The sequence below is a fragment of the Siphateles boraxobius genome, unplaced genomic scaffold (genome assembly GCF_051911475.1).
Source record: "Siphateles boraxobius isolate OS27281-9 unplaced genomic scaffold, OSU_SipBor_1 6, whole genome shotgun sequence".
Taxonomy (NCBI): Eukaryota; Metazoa; Chordata; class Actinopteri; order Cypriniformes; family Leuciscidae; genus Siphateles; species Siphateles boraxobius.
In genome coordinates, this window is record NW_027509186.1 from 17,989,242 (window position 1) to 18,016,658 (window position 27,417).

The window sequence follows — 27,417 nt, forward strand, 5'->3', positions numbered from 1 at the left end:
CTTCACGTGCCATCGGAAATTTCCTAACACTTGAATAAGTAGTACGAGCTCATCCCATTCAAATTTTGGCTTAAGAATCCGTTCATGACCAATTTTTTAACTAGGAAACAAGTACGATAATTCCGATAGCACGTGAAGGCAGCAACATTGCTTCCTTGTTTTGTGTCATGATTAACTGTTACATAATCTCTTTTCATGACTGCGTTTTCGTGAAGTTCAAAGGTCGCCTGGGTGCTTAAAAACGTTCAACAGTCAACATCTGTGTTTAATCCGTCAGAGGAGCCGCTGATTTATACTATAGTTTCATTTTTACCACTTACAAACACAATGGCGCACGGGGAAGTAAACAATGTGACTGTTTCTCAGGGAGTTCGTATGCTGTTCAGTCTAATGATGCCTAATGAATCATCATTCGCCACTGTACAAGAGGTGCCGACATATGTTAATCAGGTAAATCTGACGTCATTATTTAAAAATTGTGAAAACAAATACGATATTATATAGCCTACTGTATGCTACTAATTATTAGAGCTACACGATGCTTAATAACAACAATAACAACAACACACACTCATTGAGAGAGTTCGACAGAGCAACAGTGCTCAGTGTTGGGAGTTTTAGCTACTTGCTCTGATTTTTTAATCATGCCAAATCAGTATAGTATTGTACAAAACATCTGCCTAATGGTTTCTTCAGTATTGATGATAATGCTTTACCAAACACGTTCAGACACTCTGACATGATGCTCTTTTTGACTTTAATGGAGACTTCACCCATGTTTTCTAACAACAAATCTAAAACTAAGGGTTTAAATTATGCCTTAATTCCACATTGTGTGGTTTCTTGATTTTCATCAATGTGCAAAAACAGTGAGCACCATGCCTGCAACAATTGGAAAATAAGTCTGCCACCTGTTCGGGTTTTTAAGCCCTGCAGCAGGGTGCTCGCTTCTCACATTTTAACAGACCCATATGTGTGTTTTTTGGTTTGGCTGTACTCAAATCAACACATGTTTGTTATTTGAGGTAAAACACTCACATTTTTACAGGCCTCCATAAACACATGAATAGAGAAATTGCAATTAACCACACTGCAGGAATCCTAATTGTTGTAATTCTGTCACAAACACACACTTGTTAAATTGCCTCGCTCGCTATTCCTGCAGAACTTTATTTGAAGTTTCTGTCTCTTGAAGTGTGTGGGTGAGAGAATAGAAAATCTCTGTTTTCTTGTCTCGGTCAATACACGAATTTGTGCTTTTAACATTTTAGGTATTTTCTCCGATCAGTTTGATTAAAAAATGTCATTGCATGTTAGACAATAAATGTGTAGTTGAAACAATAAAATCTCAATAAAAATGTTGTATTAGAAATGTGTATAAAGGCAGTTTAGTTGACATTGCATTCCTTAAAAACAGTTTTGTGATTTGACTGTTTTTGCATTTTTCTGTGTAAAGTCCAGAATATGACCATGAAAGTTAAAGAAAAAACCTAAAATACTAACATCTGCTTCACAAATGTATTTGTTTCCCCTGGTGAGATCTTCCACAATCACAGCTTTATATACAACTATTAACAATTTTTGCAAGCTTAAAAAATGTTACTGCTGGGCTAAATAGCTGTTTTCATTTAGTTTTTTTTAATGCATAGTTAAAAACATGCTAATGACCGTTTTCTAATTACATGTAGGTTGAATTTCATATAGGTTTCATAATAGGTTTGTAGTTTTTGGGAGCTTCATATTCATCGCTAGCAGCTCGAGATTCGCTGCAGTCGGCAGCCAGATGTGTCCAGGTTTGCGTGTGAGAGGGGTTCCCAAGTCGTCTATCCTGCCTCAGTTCACATGTACACACACACACACACACACACACACACACACACACACACACACACACACACACACACACACACACACACACACACACACACACACACACACACACACACACACACACACACACACACACACACACACACACACGTCGAGTTCCACCTGTAGATCTACTCTATACTGTTGAGAATGCCCCCCCCCCTCCCCCACTCAGTTCAGTGTGCGTTTGTTTTCATGTGAGAAAGTGAGTCTAGGGTTACACACTGCGAAGAGTTACCCAGAGTTCTGCCAGCACCACATCTGTTAAGTTTTTAATTAGTCTTTTGTGATTTGCCCTTGGTTTTGATGGGTAATCCAAGTTCAAGAAATCCTGAACCTCAGAACCAAATATTTAAAGTTAAACCTTGCTGGCAAATTATAATTTTGAATAATGTGTCTGGTGTTCAGAAGATGGACATGATGATGGACTTACATTTCCTTATACTCCAATCCAACACACTTTGCATTGAAATTTACATTTACTTGCATTGAATTCAAGGTATACATTTTTAGGAATGCACAATACAGTTTATTATGTCATATTGGTAATTTCACTTGTCGCATTTAATGAATGATTTTTTTAATGTTTTTTTATTTGTATATTTTAGATAAAATAGTTTAGTATATTTATAATACAGTACTTCATATATTACACACACACACACACACACACACACACACACACACACACACACACACACACACACACACACACACACACACACACACACACACACACACACACACACACACAAATAAATACATATTCTTTTCTTTTATCCCATGTTCAATCATCAGTATATAATTATAATGATTGTTATGCTGCCGTTTATTCACTGCTGCATTTATGATTTTTGTGTGTTGTAGGCCACACCGTATTTCATTGGTTTGATAGTATTGGAGATTGTGTTGGGATGGTTAAAGACAGATGGCCCTCGCATCAAGATCAACGATTTCATCACGTCTTTGTCCGCAGGGATGATGTCTCGTCTGCCTCAGTGAGTTGACAAGAACTTCCCAAGTGTCAGATTTACCTCACAGAAATGGCTGTAGTTATGAATCATAGGAAAGTATTGACATGCCTTAGATTTCAAAACTCAATTTTGTTGACAGTCATACTGTTTATCGAATATCACTTGACCATACAACGCGATTGTGCAGTGTTTTGAGCACTGAATGAAAACTAATGTTAATTCTTGTTTCTCTCGTGCAGTAATAGACTATATTACATGTTTATCAGCTGATATGAATAAATACAGCTCTCTGTGTGTCTTTCTCAAGGCTCGTGGTGAGAAGTTTGGAGCTGTCAGCTTATATTTATGTCTGGAACAACTTCCGTTTATTGGAGCTTCCCTGGGATTCAGCTTGGACGTGGTGGCTTGCGTTTTTTGGTGTGGACATGGGATACTACTGGTTCCATCGATTCGCCCATGGTATGTGGATATCCTGCCAAATGCACTGCTATTTTATATCCATCTATCTGCTTTAAAGGAGTTCGCTGAATGTAAAAATGGAAGGTCTTAACATTCCAAAATTTACAGGGTGTGCTGCTTTCTTCTTGTGAATTTTAAAATGATTTAATTATTTAATCTAGCTCTTATAGCGTTTTTACACATTTCAGTTCCAACTGGAACATGAGCCATTACAATAGTCATTTTTAAAATCCTTTCATTCAGTTTATAGTGATATAATGACATAAAAACAAAGAGTGCCATTAAATTGGTCCATATGATTTCTGAAGCCGTATGGTAAGGTTTTGTGAAACCATAATTCACTGAAAATCCTACCAGAATTAAAAACATTAACTGAGTTTTTCATTGCGACGAAACGCTTTTGAACATGTTTAAACTAAAGTACTGTAGGAAGCATTATTTGTTTCTGAAGTCATATGGATGTTAGTTTTATGTTCTTGCCATAATGCCTGGTTTAGTTCCATGATAATGTTGTTTTGACCCCTGTGTCTTCAAGGATTGTATGTCTAGCTACATTTGCAAGTTCATAACTTGGAAAAGCAACTGTTTTTGATTTACCTCAGACTCTATAGGAGTTTTATTTCCATATTTCAGTAAACACATTTATATACAGTATAATCTGTCTTCTATCCAGATGTGGAAAATGCATCTTAGATTAAATGCTTTTCTTTTTTTTTTTGGCCTTGCATATGAAATATCAATCTGTCAAGAAGTCGGCGATTGCAAAAGACACTTATGTTTGCGTAGCATGAGAGTTCAGGCAGAGAGCCGTGAGATGTGCGTCCAAACAGAGGATAACGTTGTCACAGCTGTAATCTTTGAGTGCTGTGGTGTTTTTCTTCTTTCTTCAATAGCAGCCATCACAGAATAGCATTGTCAGTAAATATACTTTGTTACCATACTGTAGGTTGTAAATCTGCAGTAATAGCAGTAACTCTCCAGTAGATCCTAATCCTACTTTTGGTTTACCAAAATACAATGTTATCAGGCTCTTTTTTTCTTTTTCTGAAATGCACATTGCTCAATAATTTGCCCCATGTCCTCTTCTATTCCACAAGTAAACATCCAGTGTGTCAGAGCAGAGGCCAGTGCATTGACATTGACAGTTTCTTCCAAATAAAAAAGGTAAAAGCAGGCCACTGCCCTTCACCTCTGAAGAATGCTTACCATATGCTACACCAATTCCATCCAATTGGGATTTAATGTTGATATGATGGCAGGATGTTTTTTTTTTAATTACATCCCTCCAGACTTCACTTGGACCCCTAAATAAAGTGATGAGGTGCTTGTGGCTGTCATGTTATGTTTTCCATTGTCCCGAGTTCTTGCTCCGAGTCGGAAATGTCATTTATGTCAGAGGCCCAATTTGTTCTTTTTGAAGTCAGAGGAAAGTATTTGTCTAGTTTTCTATTCCATTGCTGTCCAAGATGACTTCTTTTGGATATGGTATGATTATAATTCATAAAAGACCCAGACATAATGGCTTTTCTTTTAAGGATCGTAGTTAGTTTAGCTGCTATACCTTTTCAACCAGAAAATATTACTTCGAGAAGAATCGGAAAAGTGATCGTAGTAGCAATGGGAATCGCAAGGGATTCTGTTTCCAGGGAGTCTTTTGACCACTTCATTATAAAGAACTGACTCAAAAGAGTAATTTGCTGATTAATTTGACTACTCTGGTCATTTTTGTTGAGTGAGGGCAACTCGATAGAACTTTCTTGTTCATGGTTGTTCATGGTAAGGTTTTCATTTCATATAATTTTAATATTATTTTATTGGTGTTAGTTGTAATTATCACATTAAGATGAAATGCAACTATATAGAAAATATATAAGACCAGATATATATAAAGACCAGAAACCTGTGAGCAGCAGCTCTCGGACTAAACCACATGTCCACCTTTGCTCTTTCATATTTCACTTCTGACCACTAACTTGAGAGGTTTACAGCTTGTCTTAAGGTTTAGCTAATGATCTCTGAATATTTTTCATACTCAATTTTGGTTCAGTTGGCACACAAAAGCTTTTATTTAAAGCTCTATTCTTTTGGGACTTGTAAGCTATAAATCTTTATTCTATCGCATGAAAAAACAATTTTATGGGCATAACAGCAGAAATATGACCGCTATAAAACTATACCGACCCTAATTAGTGCCATTGTAAAATGGGACATTTTTTTTTGATCATTTTTATGAAATTCATTTTTCCCTACACCGGTCACAGGTCCTTTTTTGATACTATGAGCATGCTAAGATCTGTTAAAAATGCTGTAATATCTGTAATACCGGTATAATATCTGTATCTTTCAAAGTTCGTATTGTACAGTAGGAACCCAATTTTTGCATAATTTATCACTACTGCCCTGAATGACATTTAAAACTAAATTCAAGCTTACATTTAAGACCGATTTGTAAAGTAGTTGTTTTTCCTTGTCTGAAGTAGCCATTTAATATAGTTAGAAATTCATATCCTCATAAATCAAAGGCTGCGTTTGGCTTTGGTGACTTTTGATGTTGTCCAGGCGTCTGCTTCTGCGTGAGCTATTTGCATGCGTCCATTCTGCTCTCTTCTGTCATTCTCTGTCACATTTTTTCCACATGTTGCCTTATTTTCCAGTTGCCGGCAAACCTTTATTGCGACTCTTAGTGGTGTTGGCCTTTCCTTGTCTTCCTCTATAGCGATGCCACACTTCACTGTAGCGGGGCTGGCTTTCCGACCGCATGGTCGGTTTTGGCAACGTAGGCCAGACGAGGTTTATGGTTTAGCCCGGACTAGGTTAATGGTCTTCTAGATCCTTTTCACGCATAAAGATTTAAAAAAAATCTGTAGACAGAGAAGTGTATTTTAAAATAGCTGTGGTCCCCAATGTGCAATATAGGTAATGCGGTTGTTTGCACTGTCTACATGTGCTTTTGTTTTAAAACAAAATTATATTTGTTGCAATTTGGATCATTGATATTTCATATAGAACTTATAGTTGTATTTACACCATTTACCCAGTGTGTTTTACTAGTGTGTGTTTTACCATCGGTAAACAACATAATCATAGGCACCACACTCATTGGCGTCAGTAGGAGAGAGATTTCATTTGGCCGGCTCGTTGACAGCAGTAGTAGCTCCTCCGCTCTCATACCAACTGTGATTCAGGTCCCCATATGCTACTATTTCCAAAGAGCTCCACCAAAACCTCAGCTTAACCCTCCATTCAGGAACCCTGAAGCAGCCCATGGGCTTTTGACATGAAGGACATGGTGGCTGCTGCTGCATTAGGGCTCTATCAAGTTAGACTTTCTTTTCTCAGTTTCATGAGTCATGAGCAATGACAGATGTATGGTGGGCTCCAGAAGTCTGAGACCAGATTTGGGTTTTACTACTTTCAACTACTATCTACTGTAGTTTAAATATGGAAATACATTTTTTGTACTTTGAAAAACCTAAAACAAAGAAAAGCTGTGAGGTCAAATTAATGAGAACTATGAATAAGATTCTGCACTTTTTCTTGGGTTACTAATCAAGCAAAATACTCTTGCTTCCATTTAAAGCACCAGATACACTTTGTATCCTTCTTAAATTTCATGCTGGAGAACACAATCATCAGGTTTTACAACGAAATGTGTTTGTGCAAAAGGGACAAACCAAATATGACATTCTGAAATTCATGTAAATTGAACTTTTCACATTTTAAATAGTTGAAATCATAACATTTTTACAAGTGGTTTCTAGTGGACCCTGTTGTATATCCTTTTTCAGATTGAACTTTTTTTTTTTTTCAGTAAATATTTCATTGCATCCTCAATTTTGAGAAGATTGATTTTCCTACAGTAATGCTGTCAGGTTGGATTGCTTTTAATGGCAGACTCGCTTAAATAACCTTAGTTTTGGTGATTAGTTTGGCCTAAGGTTGCATTCTGTGTTTCTTACAGTAGATGTGTAGCATGACGTCTTTAGATTAATTACAAGTCCTGCAGGTCTTTGGATCTGGAGTCCTACTTGTAAGCCCAACTTTTGTAAAGCAACATGCATTTCAATTCCCTAATTCCCTCTCCTTTTCATTCACTAAAGTCACATAAAGACATTTGAATAATGATAGTTTAGAAAAACATTTGGTTCGTCCAAGGAGGACATTGTGTGGGTTTCTAAGACATGTTTTTTATCTGGTGTGCAGTCTAGCAGAAGTGTCATATTCATGTCTTTTTACTTTATTTTGAGGTTGAGGCTAGATGCTGTAGGTTTATACAGAGGGTCATAAAGCTGGATAGAAACTATAAACAAATTATGGAAGGCATTACGTAATGTTACATTCTTTATCACCTAACACCGTTCAATGTTTTTCAGTGGGAAAGGTGTTTATTGCACTTGAGCCACTGGGTTTTCCAAAAGTACGCTTTGATCATATTAGAAATGGTATTTTGTGGCTGTCATCGTTGGAAATGTATGGAAGGTTTGACTTTATTTGCACATTTTTTCATTTGTAACTGGAATCAGAAAAGCAACAAAGCAAGCAAAATGTTGCAGTAGCACATATGTTTACATATGCAACCTCCCAATATCATGTTAGGGATACAGTAGTGGCACACGTTTAGCGTTTACGCAGACGCCAACAGTTGTCAAGACAAACAGGTCACGTCAGTGCCGCCACGGGCCGTCCCAAAGGAGGCCGGGACTGGATGTTATTGTTTTCAAAAGGAATCCTCTTGGTGGAAAGCGGCGGGGTTTAACCCCAGGCCACGGGGGCTTCATAAATCTTCTCTTGCCTCTGGAAGTCCCCGGCCGTGCAGGTTGGAGGGCGTACAAAAGAATCGAACCGGCCAGGATGTGGAGCCAGGGCTCAAAACCAGCACCCCTGGGACACTGCAATAATATCAACAATGTCCAGCAAATCAGCCACTTGTGTTTGTAGGCAAGTGTGTGCATATGTAAGTTTTGGACGAAGCCAGACCAAGCCAGTCTGAGGGATGTCTCTTGCTGTGTCAGGGATTTTGTCCTTCAGGACAGGAGTCTTCCTCCACCATATGCCATGAGTAAAGTAGGACTAGGAAAAAATACAGATTTTCCAATTAATTGCTATGTTCTTTTGAACTTGATTTTGACTATTATTCTTAAAGGTAAATCGTGTAGCTTCTGCGACACTAGTGACACTTTGCGGAATTACAAAAATAAAGCAACTGTGCAAATGTGCCTTCTCGCGTTACGCCTCCCCCAACTCAAACATCCCAAAAACAGCTCTTAAGGGTGCAAGGTGTTTCTCAACAGGTAAACGTAGGCTACCTTCAATAAAAGGTCCAAAATGTTAGGAATACTTTTATCTGTGTTGCTAGGTGTCATGATTAAGAAACTAATTAGGCTAATAACACTCTGGACTGGACAGATTTTTTGATGCACTACAACTGTTTGATGTTGTCTTTCTGGACAAGTCAAAGTAAACATTATAAACGGGTACTTTTGTCTTTCTGAATGGGTGCATGATGATGCTGTATTGAAGCGTCCATTGTAGCGCGTTGCATCACAATGCCCATTCGCATGTGACCTGTTAAATCCTGCAGTCCATAATGAATGCATAAAAAATGCAGAGTATTGCAATATTACAGCAAAGACAAAAAACGAACTTCTATTGCGTTATCCCTACAGGCAGAAAGCAATAACATAGTGCAACCAGTGTAGTCTGATTCAAGAACAAATTAATTATTCAAAACCTATTCTTTTAGTGAATCAAAAACATTCAGCACAGCTGTGTGAATCACAAACAAATGACAATATTGTACCTAAAATGTACAGTAAGTTTACTCTGTATTAACATATTGTTTAATTAAAGCATTTTATAAGAGCAAAATCGCTCCTGCATTTGCACAGTTTTTCTTATAAACATCTTATAATTGATGATTCATGTGCCTAATTCAAAATATAACACTGTTTTTTACAAATGTCTTAAGCAGCAGTTTTGACTGTGAGCAAAGACATTGTGAAGTATTGTGGTGACAGACATGGGTTTGTGACTGTTTATGTTGGCGTGTTTTGTTCGCTGACAGCTTGTCCACTCTGCCCAGATGTTCACAGTTCATTGATAACCTGAGTGACGTGGCATGCAGTCTCTCGCCACGCTGAGGTTCAGTGAGGCCCGTGGCATCATGTGGGGCCACGGCACTAGAGCTGAGGAGGTATTCACATGTTAGATGAAAAGTGGAAACTCAATATTTAATGCATGTGAGGAAAAGAACTTGACTGCCAAGTGTTCTTGGTCTCTTATAGTTTTTATTAAAAGGTTGTTTAAATGTGCACATGTGTTGCACATTTAAAAATACATGAACATATTTACATATTTAAATATTTTCCTTTCAAAATGTTTCGGCAGTACATTTTAAAGTGTGCACTGTAATGCACAATGGTATAATCAGTGTATTTTCTTGTTAGTTTAACCCTTCATTTTATGGGGCTTGTTTTAAGGCCTCTCACCCTTATATCTCCTATTACAGCACAGGTATGTACTGTGATGGAAATTGTACACGACTCTGTATGTTTCTGTTCCTGTACTTTGCATCCATACCAGAGTTTATAGATAAGACCCTGTTTAAGTGCAATAGACCCTGAACCTTAAGGTGATGATTTTGTTTTCCATAAAAATGTACATTAATGTCTCAATTTCATTCATTCTTTCTTAGAATTTTATGACATGGTTTGGATATTAATTTGCATAGAGACACTAGTTTGCTTCGGGCAAGTAAGCAGATTTACATTTACATTTAATAATTTAGCAGGCACTTTTATCCAAAGCGACTTACAAATGAGGAGAGTAATAGAAGCAGTTGAACTAACGAAAGGACAACAATATGCAAGTGCTATGAACCTTCCCAGTTTAGTCTAACGCAGTTTTTTTTTAAAAATAGATAGAACAAATTCCCCAGCAAGCACCAAGAGCATCCAAGTAACCCTAGCTGATATCTCTCATTGAATTTGAGAGCAAACTAATGCTTTTCTTTATCCATTTATAGTACATAGCTGCTTTCTGTGCAAATAAATGTTGTTTATCCCTGTATTCTTGAGAAAAGAACAGAATCTCTGTGTCTGAGCGGACCATGGTCTTCAGGCATGATGGGAAAGTCTTTTCTGTGGCATAGGTTCTCATCATTAAAGCTCTTCCCCTCTGAATACTGCCTGCCAAACTATGCGGCTTCCAGCCGAGGCCTGCGCACGAGGACACGGATTGCAATGAGGCCTAGCTGAACATACTTCCTACCGGTGACACCCCACATCAATCTTACACTGCTCTGCCCTAGGAGGTGAAAGCATGGGCTCACACACTCTCAAACACTGACTGGAGCTCTGCGGTTGTGTTTTGAGAAAAAACTCTGATTTCATCTCTTGATTCGAAGCAGAAAGCTCAAAAGAGTGTTTTTTATAACAAAGTTGCAAATTAGCAAATTAGCTCTTGCAACACTTCATTTGAAGTTTGGAATTTAAATCTAATTCTATACTAGCTTGAAGTGCAATGACAAATATAAATAAACTATTGGAAATTTTTTTTGTTGGTTTGAGAATCCTGACATGGCAATAACTGATGTCTGTTTGTTCAATCAATAGCAGAAAGGGGAAATGTTTGGGGGAACCTGTCTGAAAAACAGTTTTCATTTTCATACACACTGAAAGCATCTCTTCGTGGTCCTGTTATCTGGATTAAGTGGACTGGTTGAAGTTGTTATCTCAATGGAGAGCTTTGACTGCTCACTTTGCCACTGGCCTGGTGATTCTAACATCTCAGCAGAGCCCCACTGGCAGGGAGGAAGGTTTTGTTCTTATGCTCTCACCATGATGTGTTTTTTCAGCTGGATCACAGCATTTCACCGAGAACTTCACCAGCACTTAGATTTGATGGACCTCACACTTACACAAGGCCTTCGAAAATCTCTGAGAAAAATCCTAAAGAGATTTGACAGTGTTGGTCATCTCATTAGTGCTGCTAAGTACGGCGGTCCTGTAGACTTCATTGAAGGAGGAAGCCAAGCTGTATCAAAGGACCAGAATATCAAGGAGACTTGAGAGAGGACTTTTTCTTTCTTTCTTTTTTCGTTTTCATTAGAAAATGTAAAAACAAATAAGAAAAGAAATTTCTATTCCAGACTCCACAGAAGCCTACAGTTGCTGTTTGTACAATTTATTTTATTTTATTACATTTTTATTTTAAATTTTATTTAAATCGTATTCATTTACATTATTTGTTTTATTTTAAGAAATGTTAAAGAATATTTCCACAAGGAGTCTCATAGCAATTAGGTTACTTGTTCTTACTCCTGGTGCATATTCAGAAGCATGCAGGGAAATCTTTCTGCCAAAAAAAAATGGCTTTTTTGTAGTTTGCAAACTATTCTTATATCAACAATTTCAAACCATGTCTAAAGCCAAAACATAGAAATTAGTTAAATTCATTGCTGCTTATCATCGATTGAGATTCTGCACATTATTTCAATAATGTCACTCAGCTGTGTCTTTCTCCTTTTTTGTCATTTCAGAGTTAAACTTCCTGTGGGCTGCTCATCAGGTTCACCACAGTTCTGAATACTACAATCTGTCGACAGCACTACGCCAATCTGTCACTCAGCAGTTTTCCTCATGGGTATGAAGTACCTGCATCTCCCTAATTAACCTATGATCATTTTGGCATGATGCATGTGAGATCACATAACAGTTATTAGTTAATGAGCTCTAGCCGTGTAGCTAATGACCTATTATGAAGTGATAATATTTTATGTTTTATCAGCTGTTTTACCTTCCGTTGGCGCTGTTGGTCCCTCCGTCAGTGTTTGCAGTGCACATACAGTTTAACCTGCTGTATCAGTTCTGGATTCATACTGAGGTACTGTGGATTTGTCATTACTAATGGTTAAGCACATTTAAAATTAAATCCTTTACTGGCACATTATAAGATAAAATTAAGCCATTTCTTTGCTCTTAACTGTTTCATGTTACTTTCATATCATGGTAGACTTAGTTTAGCCATTTTCAAAACTCTAATCTTTTGTAGGTTTGCCCGTTCTGTGGTTATGAATACCACACCCAATCATAAGTAATGAGATTTCGAGATTTTATGAAATATTCCAAACAGAAGCTTTACATTTGCCATTTAAATGGGCTTCAGTATCGGCTTTACATTCGGGGATGGTTTGGGAAATGGATTTGGAATCACTTCCATCTTGTAGAGCTCTATTAGTGAAAACAGTCTTCACGTCTCCAATTTTCTGAGGGGTATAATTTATGCTCCCTTTATAGGCTTTTTTTTGATGTCATGTAATTTATTGGCGTCGAATTCCCAGCCCTCATCCAACATTAGAACACGAGTTAAGTCGTGAGCGAGCTCTTTTCTTTTAAGATAAAATTCAGCTGTTGCCAGATCTCTCATTACATGGAAATAATGGCCCACTGAAATACGGTGCTCACTTATGCTGAGCTGTTCCCATTTTGCAGACGTCAAAAAATCAAATTCTTAAGTAAAAAACCTGATGGTCAGCCCTAACACCTGCGGTATATTCTCCATCAAGTTGAAATGGATGTTTATAACCTGGTAAAATAAGGCTTTGAATGTTTATGTGTGCTTTTAACTCACCATAAAGCTTGCACATAGGCACGCACACGTGTATTTATGAGTGTGTGTTAGTAGACTTAATGGCTTCTTTGTTCTTCTTCTAATCCAATGTAATGTTTGTTTTACATCCGATCTATAAATATTGTTCTTTCCATCTGGAAATTTGGCCACCTTTTTCTTTCCGTAGTTAGCAGAGTTTCGACCGAGCTCATCAGATAAGAAAACACTATGTATTAATGATGTCTCCAAGTACATTCGTGAACATCTGAACCAGTCAAGGTTACACAATCCCTGAAGAGCACATTTCTTCAGCATGTAATGCCAAGATAAAGACAAGGCCCTCAATAGGGAAAATTAATCACATGTTGTATGTAAGACTAATATTACGATTCTGTCTGCCTGTCCGTATGAAAAATGTCAAAGGAGGACAATGGACTAACCCATGATCATTTGTCTTTGGGTGTTTTGTCTGTGGTTTACATACTAAATATAGGATCGACCTGTTGCTGTTGCCCTTTTGTGCATTAAAGGAAATAGTTCTTAATGAGGTTAAAGAGAGCGTTCACCAAAAAACGAAAATTCTGTCATCATGTACTTGCCCTAATATCATTCCAAAGCTGTGTGACTTTATTTCTTCTCTGGAACACAAAAAAAGTCATTTTGAATATTGTACTAGTCATTTTTGTCTAAGTAGGTTTTCAAATAATAATAAAAAAAATGACACAAAAGCACCGTAAAAGTGAACCCAAATTAAAGTCCTTATGAATCGATAATCTTCCCCTTCGGTAAGCCGTGAACCATTGAGAATGGGTCTTTGACCAGTGGGTTGAACTTGGGTACCAGATCGGTCAGATTTGTGAACAAATCAATTAAATTGTTTTTTGTGAACCAGATCAACTGATGTCAAGATTGTCAGTTGAATAACATTCAAATGCTATCATATGACTTTGAATGTAGCAAGTCACATATTTTATGGTGCTTTGCTTCATTTTTGAAGCTTGGAAGTCTGTAAGAATATTATCTGTGACCTTGTGCAACTTTTTCTATCACTAGCTGGTCAAAGATCTTGGACCTCTGGAGTGGATCCTAAATACTCCCAGCCACCATAGAGTTCATCATGGTAAGTGTTATTAACTTTGACAGTAGAATTGCATTGCACTGTTCCGATAATGCATTGCTGTTAGTTTATCACTGTGGGTCAAAAGCGAAGCCTATTTTGTCGGATCTTATCATGTGACATAAGTAACACTGTGTTAATACTTCATATGCTTTATTTGAGAAAAAATGGTGATGCTGTAACGACTAGTCATTATCTGTTTAGTGAATCATTAACATTTGTGCATGCATTCGCAGGGCGAAATCCATATTGCATAGATAAGAATTATGCAGGAATTCTGATCATATGGGACAGGATGTTTGGTAAGTTCTGTCTGTAAATGCTTTCAAAATGTCGAGCAATAGGTTGTTGTCTGATTAATGAAAAAAGGCCTGATCTGTGCCCTAGTGGCACATGCATCCATGCATTACATTCATGTAATCTTTCTACTGTCTTTGGGAATAAAAATGGCACAAAGTACAAATTAGAAGGGTAAATTATAACTTAAAAACACAAATGATGATCTGTCACTTTTTGTGAATTGTACTCTAATATTGTGATTTAGGAATGCACATGTAGAAAATGTGATGTTCTCTGCTCTTTTCCATGTAGGTACGTTTACTCCTGAAAGTGATAAAGTTGTCTATGGTCTCACACACCCAATTAACACATTTGAAGTCTGGTCTGTCGAGGTTGGTACACCACAGCTGTGAAAATACTAATGATAAAGATTTATTTAAAGATTATTTAAAATAATATTTTTTCACTTTTTATTTTACAAATGTATTTAAATATTAATAATAGCAATACTAATATTACAGTAATGTTTTAAAATGATTATTTTTTTGTAATACTGATCTCTTTTGCAATATCTAAGATTTAAAGAGTTAATCTTTGCATTATGTCTGTTTTGGGGTTAGTTTCTTTTCTATGGTATCATTGCAACATACATGGTCTTAGTGATCATATTATGTAAGCAAAGTTTACATCATTATAAACAAAATGTTTAGATTAATTTACCCCCTCATTCTATCAAGACCTTTGACTGGTGAAAATATCAACACTGGAGATGAATTGGGTTTCACATAATGGGCTCTAGTGTATCAGACCAATCTAATTTTAGAGATGTAAATATCTGAGCAGAGTCAATGGGAGCCGGCTTCTGCTCACATTACCGGGCTAGTGGAAAAGCCATGCTGTAACCATAACATTATTACTTCACTTTAAACATATGGCTCAGGAGAGGTGAAAGAGTCCTGCAAAACCAAATGGAGGTTGTGTTTGATTATTTTTTCTCCGCTCTCCTGTGGCGGTCCGGAGTAAGAACGGTTTAATGTATGTGACAAAAAGCATTTAGACACGAGGACTAGATGATGATGAATAAAATGAATAAGAAAAATGTTTATCTTTTGGTGAAATATAAACTGTGCACAAAAAAAAACTGATGTGATGAAAAGTCTAAAATACAAATCAAAAGGGTAATATTTCACGTCATAGTTGAGTGAAAAGTTTTTGGGTAATGAAGCATTAAAGAGATTGCTTAGTATAACGGCTGCATGTGCCATGTATGGTTTAAACACTCATTCTTCTTTTCTTTCCCCTCTCCAGTTCCTTTGTTACCCGTACCTGTGGCAGAGGTTCTGGGAGGCTGAAGGAATTTTAAATAAGCTGTCCGTCATTTTTAAAGGGCCAGGCTGGACTCCTGGAAAGCCAAGACTGGGAGACATTGCTGATATACCCCAGGTGGGAAACTTTTAATTTTTTTTAACTCCACTACATCTTACTGTATTCTGATAAAATGGTAGACTTGAATGAATTGAGAATGTACTTTAAATTCTAACCAAATTCCTACATTTCTAGGAAATTTAAAATTGAATGAAATAAATGGTTGTAGTTTAAGGACTCATAGACATTGTTTTTTTTTTTAAAAATTGTATTTAATTCATACACTACCATTCAAAGGTTTGGGGTCAGTTTTTTTTTTAATGAATACTTCTATTCAGCAGTCATGCATGAAAAGACTTTTACATTGTTTCAAACTTTCCACAAAAAATATTAAGCAGCACAAATGTTTTCAACGTTGATGATAATAAATGTTTCTTGAGCAATGATTTCTGAAATATCATGTGACACTGAAGACTGGAGAAATGATGCTGAAAATTCAACTTGAAATTAAAAAGTTCAAAATCATAGGAATAAATGACATTTTAAAATATCTTAAAATAGAAAATAGTTATTTAAAAAAAATATAATGTGCTCAACCAATAGTATGGGTTAGGGACAGGACTATCTGTTTGTCCGACCAATTGAGTTAATACTCAGGAAAACGGTTTGGAAATAATTGTTCGCTGTTCCATTTCTGCTAATGGTGCAGAAAATTTCAGCTTTATCTTTAAATTGGAAACTCTTTTGTTCCTTGCCTTACTTGTCATTTACTACCTGCTATTTCTGTAAAAAGAAAAGAGGTCTCCCAAATGACTCCCTGAGTTCTCACATAAAAACAAACTCACGTTTCAAACAGGCTTTACAAGTGTGCGCTGTTGCCAAATGAATCTTAACCGCCTTTGTGAGCCGAAGCATAATAGGCTCATTTTCACTCGTCTTTAAAAAGCGGGGCTTTTTTGGGCCTGATCAAACAGCAGGCCTGAGACAAGGTTTTAAAGTCTTCTCATCAGGAGAGCGGCGGTTTGCTTTGAAACGCGTCTAACTGCGCCACATACTCATAGATGCAGTTTCACACTCTGAGAAAGCCTCTCTCTCTCTCTCGCTCTCTTTCTTTTTCTGTCGCTCTCACCATCTTACAATTAAAGCCACCTCAAAGTAGGTCCTGGTGATCCTAAACATGTGGGAGAGAAGGAATTTGACAGAAATATCTTGAAAGGCCCTCGGTGATGCAGACCGGGGTGTGCCTGTTGTTTCTCCTGTGGAGTGGAGGAGAGAAGGAGCGAGGGAGACCGGCTCGGATGTGTTGATTTCTGAGGGAAAGCAGAACACCGGGGTTCTGGTGTGAGGGAAACCCGCGCGTGTCTGCAGCTGAGACGGCCTCAGGAATTCTTAGGAAAATCAAATTCTCAGTGATTCATGCCTATACAACTGATGTATGTAGCAGGGTTATTTTAGGTTGGGATCCAAACAGTGATGTAATTTGAGTTAGGTAGTCAATCTGGTTTTTCGAGCATGGTAGTTGGTTTGTTTCTGGTCCAAGGTAGTCTACTAGTGCTAACCAAGTTGACCTTGGTCCTACCAGCTCTAATTTAACCAATTGATGGCTCTAATTAACCAACTTGGAACGGCTAGAAACCATGTAAAACTCTCTACAGTCTAAAAAGCATCTGAAAAATACCAAAGAAAATAAATAAAAATAATAGTTAATAGAATTATCTCACAGATAATGCTATCATTCTGCTGTGGTAGCCAAAAAATTGGAAAATTGTTGTTTATAAACATTATATTTTGGGGTTTCATTGGTTTTTCTCTATTCAGATTACAGGAGAGGAAAAGCCTTACGATCCAGCATGGTCCTCTTCGATGCAAGCCTATGTGTTCATACAGTTCATACTTCTATTGGATGTATATAACAATTTGTTAATGGATCAAACGGTAGGTACCTTTTTTTGCTTTTTGAACCCTTTCACCCTTGACATTGACATCAGATTTTCCCAGAAGTCTACCCGACTGAAATATCAAAGCTATCATCTGTGTGCCATCTTTCATTGTCATCTACAAGATCTTTTAAAGGCTTTTAATTTGCTGTGTGGTTAATGCAACCTCGCAAGGTCTGTTATCAACCTCAGTCTCTCTCTCATTATCCTAAAAATCCTTTAATAATAAGGCATTTTACTAGGCCTTAGTACAGACAGAATACTTTGAAGTAATCTTTGTCTATTATTTTTCGACCCCCCCGTTTAAAAACAGAGATGTTCAGTTGCCCTTGTCCGTTATCCTTGGAAGTCCATGTTCCCCAGGCATATTTTTGGTAAGCCAGAATATGTGACCCCTCCCTGCCTCCCCACTGAAATGAAACGGCCTGTTTTCCTGTGATTCCTACCTCTGCGGTGCTCCTTTAGTTGTTGTTCTCGGTGAAGTATCCCCTGGATCCCTCTCTGGCTCCACCAGCAAATAAAACAGCTGGTCAGCGGTCCAGCAACCAATACAAATCCTCTGACAAATTTCCCAGCCCCCTGGGAACCTTCCTTTTGCATCAATCACCTTTTCCATGGAAAATAGCAAACTGAGGCCTTCTGGCTTAGCAATAAATATTGTGTAACTGTGTATTTGTATCTCTTTGTCCATTTGCATTCACTTCGATTGACAAGTGGGTGGTTTTTGGGGTTATTGACAAGTGGGGGACATTTTTGGGTGGTGGTGATGGCGCAGTGGATAAGACACATGCCTTTGGTGTGAGAGACCCGGATTCGAATCCACTGTGAGACACCAATGTGTCCCTGAGCAAGACACTTAACCCCTAGTTGCTCCAGAGGCGTGCGACCTCTGACATATATAGCAATTGTAAGTCGCTTTGGATAAAAGCTTCAGCTAAATGAATAAATGTAAATGTAAGTGATGCTACAGCTCTGTTTAGTGCCTCTTTAAAAATATGGAAAACATTATTTTTCTTTCTGCAATCTTTCGATTGCATCATCCATGCAGGGCTATCAATCTTGCTGGATGTTTGACTAACTGATCATTATGGAAGGTCTGTGCACTGACCTCTGTTGAAATGCAAATTTTGGAAGATGCCCCTCCCCCTTCCCCCCTCTGCCCTCTTGCTCTGTTATTTTTGAAACTGGATATGGAAAGGTTTTAAAAATTAACTAATCAAAATAGATTTTCCCCCCCCTTTTTGTTAATTGTTGAAAAATGAGCCAGCGCTTCAGGGCTGAGGTCTGGGATCTGGATTCTGTCGTGAGTCACACAGGAAAAAGTCAGTAATTGTTTGCTGGTGTCATATCAAATATGTTATGAGGTCACCCACCTGACTTAACCGCTGCTGAGTAAGGTGGGTTAGCAAGGTCAAGAAAACCCTCATTATCATTGTTACTTGTATTAACAGCAAATTATCACCAGATTATGATTTCAGAGAAAATCCATCTATAGAGGTGTGCCAGGTAATCTGATTTAGATGATACTTCCCTAATGGTTGGCCTTGAGTTCTTGGAGCGTCCTAGTGGTATAACTCAACTGTCCTGACACCTGACCTGTGTTGCATGATGAAATCTTTCTATATTTTGACTGAATTGAGGGAGACATAAGGATATTTTTAACCAAATCATGACCTAATTTATTGTTCCCTCTTACCTAAAGCTGCTTTCTGAGATGACTGTACTTCTCATGACTGCCTACGTATTACTTTCTCTAACCTGTCTGGGATTCCTGATAGATCAGAGGTACGGCTCCTAATTTTATTTAATTTTATTTAATTTTATTTTATTTTATTTTATTTTATTTTATTTTATTTTATTTTACATTTTATTTAATGTATTATCTATTATTAATTTAATTTATTATCTTTTATTTATTTCATTTATTATTTATTTTATTTTATCTTATTTTATTTATATTTTTTTGTGGACTGGACATGATGGCACATGATTTTTCCTATTGGACCGGATTTTGAAAATTAATGTACTGTATATGCAAAGTAAAGTATGGACGCTATATTACTACTACTATATTTACTAAACAGTACAGTAAAAATGTATCAAAAATACATAAGAAAAAATAACAGTTTCTTGTACCTTTCTTTCAGGGCTAATGCAGTTGAATTGGAGATGATGAGATGCGTTTTGATAATGGTGCTTCATTGGTTTGGTTACATTAAACCTCCGGTGCCTGTTTTGGCTTTTCCAACTGAGGTAAGTTTGACTGACACATGCATGGCATTATCACAATCGCTATTACAGATTTCCATCTTCCACAAGATGCTCTTTGGATTATTTTCAAAACATGCTGGATAACATGATCAAGTTTTTTTTTTTTCATGCAGCTTGAGTGCCGCAAAAGAGGGGCAATTCAAATACTGTTGTAGTATTCTGATTTCTCAAACATTTTACTCAAAATGTTATGCTGAAGCAATAGAAATAGATGGTTTCTTACTAGTGGTATCAGACTTGTGTATACGTGTTAACTTCATCCTAAATGAATGTGTGTTCGAGTGCATGTTTTCCGGATCTGGCACTGTGTCTTGCTGCACGGCTCGGTGATGTATGACTCCAGATGCATGGCCCAATTGACCATAAAATTGCTGTGTGTGTGTTTCTGGCACTTGCAGCGTGGGCCGTGCATCTCAGCTGACCTTTCATTAGTGCGCCACCTCTCTCTTCACAGCCCTCCCTCCATCCCTTCTCTTCTCGCCATCCAAGCTTTATGCAAAGGCAGTGTTTCTGGAATCAATTAACCATGTCTGCGGCTCGCCGTGGAAGACTGATTAGATTTACACAAGAGCTGAATTGCTCATTTTACTGTGAGAGCGTGCATCTGTAAGCTCAGGTGCTGAAATTCCCCCCGAACAGTTTTACGCAAAAGTAGCGTCATGTTGGATTTTTGTGTCCACGTGAACTGTATCCATAGACTCAACCTGATGTTTCGGTAATAGACCGCATACCAGGATAAGGGTTTCCTTTACATGAGTCATCATTAATGCCATCATAAGCCTTCAGAAACATTATCAGTTCCTAAAAATTGCACTGTCAGTTCCACACTCATTCAAGAATCTGTTTATTTCAGGTAGGGGATGATATTCTTCCATTCTAGCCTGTTTTTTTTTTTTTTTTCATTCCGTGTTTTTCCACCCATCAAAGCTAATATTTGTCCTCCTCATTTCTCAAGGGTGAAACAAAAATTACACCACTGCAAAGACCCACCCCACTTTTTTGAAGGAAAAGGTTAAGATAATATTATGAAGATCAGCTTCACACAAAAGCTGCAGTCAGCTTATCTTTCCACAGCACCTGACGCCCCAGCACACTGCAGGAGAGGAGCTCTGGAGCTTGAGCCGGCATTAGACTGATAAGAAGAGAGTTAGCAGATATTTCAGGTGATTGGGAACAGTTGTTTCCACTGGTAGTTCTCACCAGTGTTGTCACCAGTGAATTGTTGGTTTGTGGATTGTTTGGGATATCTTGGAAAAGATAGCATTACAGCAGTGCGTAAAGGGAAAGAAAATAATTTTTACAAATATTTTTTTTTATATCTTTTTAGGTGATAGACGTAAAAGTGGATAGAGAGGAAAAGTGACAGGAAATTGTTGGGAGAGAGTGGGAATATTATATTTCAGACTTGAACCTACATTAAAATTAGCCAATTTTTTGTTTGTAAATGTATTTAGCAATTTGACGACTTTTGTAATGTTTAGTATATGTTAATATAGCATCCATATTTACTTTGTACAGTACCATTAATGCTCACTAAGCCTGCACTTACATAATCAAAAATATGTAAAAACAGTATTATTGTGAAATATTATTACAATCTAAAATAATTGTTTTCCATTTGAATATATTTTAAAATGTAATTTATTTCTGTGATGTTAAGCTAAATTATCATTACTCCAGTCTTTAGTGTCACATGATCCTTCTGAAATAATTCTAATACGCTGGTTTGCTGCTTATTGTTTTAAATTATTATTATTATCAATGTTGAAAATAGTTATGCTGCCTAATAGTTTTTTAATTAAATTTTTTTTTTCTGGATTCTTTGAATAGAAGTACAAAAGTCTTTACTGTCACTTTTGATCTATTAAAAGTATTAATTTCTTTAAAACAACAACAACAACAAAAATCATACTGACCTTAGTAAATTTTTTTAACATTTTTTAAATATCCAACCCACTGGAAAATATCACGGTTCTATTATTTTGATATTATTTTAGTATTTTGATTAAAGGCATTCCTGATATATAAATATTATATATTAACCAATTTATTAGATTTAGTCTTGACGTCTGTATTAACAATGACTGGTATAATCAGTAGCGGTATTTCGATCTCCTCTCTTGATTGAAGAAGGCTAATGCTAATATAGAGTATTCTAGATCTTTCTGTGGCTTCAGGTTGCTAAGCAAGCTGCCATGGTGAACAGAACGTTCCTTACAAGCCTCAGGAGACACATCAATCTTGGACCTTGTCTCAGAATCCCATTGAACTGATTTACAGAAAGTCCAGTGAGAGTGACACGAGGCTGCCATGACGCCCTTCACCCCGGCATCAAAGCGTTTGGAGCCGGACTGAACCAGGCTTCGGTCTCTCGGCTTCATTTCAGAGAATCAGCGCTTATTTGACTGCCAAACGCAGGAGGGGGTTTCAGTAATAGGTCAGCACTGCCACCCCAGACGAGAACTGGGACTGTTTGACAGCCTTTTTTTTTCTATGGCTTTGTGTGTGTGTGGAAAGCCAATGCATCCTATAACAGTATCTATTCCAGTAATTTAATTGTAGGTTTCTCTTAGTTCCTAACTTGGAAGCAGTGTTCATTACTGGCATGTGGAGTGTACAGGTTGAACCCCCCCCCACCCCCCTCACTAGTCATACATCACAAAGGTGACAGCAGAGATTTAGTCCTGCACCTATTTGGCCCAAAAGTGCAGATGCCCTGAAAACTTTTTTTTCCCCCAATGAATAAGGGTAAACAACATGCATTGTAAAAATGGCATTGCAATTAGATGTGTGGAATCAGGTAGCAGGAGGTCAGGAAGCACAGAGGAATGCCTTTCCCTTCGTCTCGCTCTCTCTCTCTCTCTCTCTCTCTCTCTCTCTCTCTCTCTCTCTCTCTCTCTCTCTCTTCTCTCAGAGGGAAACAGCTGTGCTGCTCTTGAGGAAACTATCGTTATTTATTTCCCATCGGAGAGGTAGTTCTGATAGACAGAATATGATTTTGGACTCTGTTTAGAGCTCGGATGCAGTTTATGATCTTGAACGCAAGGAAGGAGGGGCAGTTAAGGTTACAGCTTTTTGGAAGAATGTCACTTTTGGCCTTTTTCCACAGTGGCTTCTGTGAACCTCAACTCCAGATGCATCATGGGAGATTCTTTGGCCACATGCTTGACCTTTTGGCGTTAATTCTTTTTTTTAATGTAGTATATTCTCCTGGTATGTGACATTTTAGGGCTCTCACATTCAATTGCAAATAAGATGTTGACCTATGTAATTGATACTCATTGAAGTCCACTGTAAAATTGTATATAATAATGCATTATTGTAATGAATGTCATTTTTAATACATTAATGTATAACTCTTCAAACACATAATTATATTAAAAACTTTGCTAAATTAAATTTGAAATATGTAACCGTTTACAGAAAACTACAACTTTCATAAACTAGAGTTTGCCTATTAATATTAACCTTTTTTCAATTTGAATTGAAATATCTGTTTGTATTCTGCAGGCCTTTGTCTTATTCTCTGCAGTCTACTGGAGTCTACAGTGTGTGAACCAGCTAACTAACAGGATGAAGAAGCAAAACTAGATAAGACACCAACTGACATCACATTGACACATTGCACAACTTTATGAATCTGTCTTCTTACAAACTTGAGACTGGTTTTGGTTTGGCATTGACAAGATGCTATTAAAATGGTCTGAATGAAGATATTAACACACTAAAGAGATGTATTGTAAAGACAATAGGGTTCTAACCAGCTTAAAATTAACTTTTAAACCGTAACCACATATAATGGTTGCAGTTAATTAAACACAGAAGGTACCAACTTATAATAACTGTAGCTTTATCTGGATGCATACCATATTTGAAATGTATTCAAGTTTTTTGTTTTTTGAAGAACTGTGTAAAATTATAAATTTTAGATCAGTTTTATCATACAGAATCTACCTGAACTCTTACTGACAACATGAAATACCTACATGCATTTGTTTTTAGATTTTAACATGTAACATATATATATATATATATATATATATGTTTTATTTGAGGAAAAATCTTATGATTTTTCTTTGTACTACGCAGTCTGATTAAACCAATGGAGGCTGGTAATAAGCTGTGGAGTGATCTCATGTAATTCTACAAATTACCTGCAGGTGGTACTAGCAGGGCCACTAGAATTGTGTCCCCATTTCATTCAGGAGCCTACTTATGTTTATTGATCATTTCATTGCTTTTTGACTGGGACAGTTCCAGTGGAGAACAATTCCTGTAGGACAAGAATAACAGAGCGTGCCTTAGAGCCACTGTCCCTTATGATTAGTTGAAAGAAAGCATTTGTTTTTAATTAATATTATTATTATTAATGATGAAAATAAATGAATAAAATAAGAATACCTTATGGTGTTGTTTTTTTAAACGGAACCACTTCTTGAGTATAATTGGGTATAATAAATAGCCTACATATATTACAGTACATTCTATATAATTTATCACATCAGCGTACAGTCAGCCAGACAAATAATGCAACAAATTAACAAGCTCCCGGCACAATAACAATATTAACTTTAGTAAATGTAGATGGAGAAAAATAGAAAAATGTTTTCTTCGCCAAACATTTGAGCTTGTTTTACATTTGATTTACACATATGCATTGATAGCAGCTTTCTTACAGAATGTGGCTGTCACTATTTCTGCTGTTCAATATCCAGTTTCATAACATCTGGATTTCACACCTGGATTGAAGTGAGGTGGTGTGCTTAAGCAGTGTAAATAATTAATGACAAATTTGTTTGATGTCTGGCTAACAGATTCCCAGAGGAGTGTCTGAATTGAATGCTACTTAAATGTTACTGCTCACTAAAGCAGCGGTAGTTGATGTTAGCAGTGTAGAATATTAACACATTTAGTATTTTCAGTGGCAACATGAAACATCACTAACTGCTTTATATTGCTTTTAAGGAATTATGTAACAGATTTGCATAGAATATATATATATATATATATATATATATATATATATATATATATATATATATGCTTGTATACCTGCTTTGCTTATTTATGGGCAAATGATATTCAACACTATATGTGTGTTGAATAGGAGCTGTAAATAACAATTCCTTAGGGAAGATGGTCCCCATTGACAAACATTTAAAAATATTATTCAAATGGGATCGGTTATTCTGTTCAAAGGGTTTGGAGTCTAAACTACACATGTGTGTTCTGTTATGCTATTGTTTATACAAACTACTTATGTACAGGTATATTCACATGACAGCTTGGCTTGACACTAATCTCTTTTCTGCCATCACCGACTGTTAGTTGCATGCCTGCACATTGAGTTTGAGCTGAAAGCTCACTGATGTGAGGATAACACACATTAGCAATGACCTGAACCTCCTTTGTGCTGATATTTTGTCAGGTTATTACACTATTAAGTGCGGACTGCAAGATCCGCATTACAAGAACAATACAATCAACTGGAAACAATTTTCAGAGACATGATTAGGTAAAACGTATAATGCAGTGAAAATAACAGGCCTGTCCTCCACGAAATGGCAGATGGGTCCTTTTAACCTCACAAATGTGATGTTCTGCTGCCAGAAAAGACCCAAATGACTCATGTTCAGATTATAGCATTACACTGCTTTCATCAACTGGCAGAACTAGAAAGAAACAGGCCGGTCCTTTCTGTCTCCTAGCCTAGAATGAAGCTTTTCCACGGGATGTTGACCACAGTAAAATATACAGCATTATAGGATTTGTGGCCTCATTTAGCCTTGTAACAAGTCTAAATGAGAGATTGTACAAGATTGTTTATAAAATATGTGCCGTTCACATTGCGTTTTCCAACTAGACAATTGGCAGTAATTTGCCTTTGTTAATTGCTTCCAAACAGATATTTATTGAAAAGTTATGTGCTCTGTGCATTCACACATATTATTGGTTAAATTAAAAGGATAGTTCACTGAAACATTTAAATTTACTCATATTGTTCCAAACCTGTCTGACTTTATTTTTCTGTAATGCACAAAAGAAGATATTTTGAAGAATGTTTGAGCAGTTTTGGATACCATTGACTTTCATTGTATCAACAATAAACACTGAGGCATTTTTCGAAATATATTCACAGTAATGATTACAGAATATAATGATTGTAGGATTTGAGTTATATGACAAATGTGGTTGGAGATATTCAGGTAAATAGAGGGAATTCATGCAAAACATCCAGGAGGTTTAGCCATACACAAAGTACACATAATGTGTATTAGTACCTAACATTCAGCCTTTACTGGTAGATAAGCAACAAAGGTGTAGCGTTGAGGATACTGCCCCATTGACAGGCTGTTACGCTGCAAAGTACTTATCTGACATTGTAGATATCAATGCTTTTAATCTGTATGTTTATAGTTTAGGCATACAATTGGACAAATTGGAGTTTCTGAATTCAGTAAAGATTATATATATGCTGATATATATATGCTGGTTTGATTTCTGATTATCAATGTTGAAAACAGTTGTGCTATATACAGTATAGCACAACTGTTTTCAACATTGATAATAATGAGAAATCAAATCAGCATATCAGAATAATTTCCGAACGATCATCAGACTGGAGTGAGGATGAAAATTTGTATTTCTAAAAAAATATTCTGTATATAATTTTTAATTTTATAATGTTATATTTAATATTTATTTTATAATTTTAATATTTAATATGCTGTACATCATTTTATAAATTGTAATAATTTGTGCTACAGATATTTTTGTCAAAACATATTTGAGAAATTTTCAAAAATATATATTTTAAAATATTCTTTATGTTTCTAAGTATGGATAATTTATTTTTGATTTTAGAAATATATCTTTGAAAAATATATATTTTTATAAATACTAATTACAACTAATTTTAGTACTAATTACTAACTAATTATCTGCATATTTGTAAATGTGTTTGAGGTGTTCTTTTTTTGAGGTGAGATTTTATCCCCCCATAAAAAAAATCTAATCTTTGAAAAATATTCAGAAATATTTTAAACATTTCCATAAATATTCTGCATATTTGTAAATGTGGTTAATTTGTTTTACCATTTTTTAGTCCAAAAAGATATAATCTTTTAAAATATTAAACAAATATTAAAAAAAGGTTTTACATATTTCAAAATTTGATTCATTAGTTCCACAGATTTGTATAAAAATATACAGTATATACACTTACCTAAAGGATTATTAGGAACAATGTGTTTGACCCCCTTTCGCCTTCAGAACTTCCTTAATTCTACCTGGCATTGATTCAACAAGGTGCTGAAAGCATTCTTTAGAAATGTTGGCCCATATTGATAGGATAGCATCTTGCAGTTGATGGAGATTTGTGGGATGCACATCCAGGGCACGAAGCTCCCGTTCCACCACATCCCAAAGATGCTCTATTGGGTTGAGATCTGGTGACTGTGGGGGCCATTTCATGTTCAAGAAACCAATTTGAAATGATTCGAGCTTTGTGACATGGTGCATTATCCTTCTGAAAGTA

General features: G+C 36.5%; 1 protein-coding gene across 1 annotated transcript; it reads left to right on the plus strand.

The window, feature by feature from the left end:
• The first annotated feature begins 215 nt into the window (after positions 1 to 215).
• Positions 216 to 23,893, plus strand: agmo (alkylglycerol monooxygenase). The gene is made up of 13 exons (XM_077207384.1): positions 216 to 450; positions 2,737 to 2,867; positions 3,151 to 3,302; positions 11,842 to 11,945; positions 12,090 to 12,185; positions 13,965 to 14,031; positions 14,265 to 14,330; positions 14,620 to 14,699; positions 15,616 to 15,750; positions 17,491 to 17,607; positions 19,312 to 19,394; positions 19,757 to 19,862; positions 23,391 to 23,893. The coding sequence occupies exons 1-13, from the start codon at positions 328 to 330 to the stop codon at positions 23,469 to 23,471; spliced, it is 1,341 nt and encodes a 446-aa protein (XP_077063499.1). The 5' UTR covers positions 216 to 327; the 3' UTR covers positions 23,472 to 23,893.
• Positions 23,894 to 27,417: the final 3,524 nt, after the last annotated feature.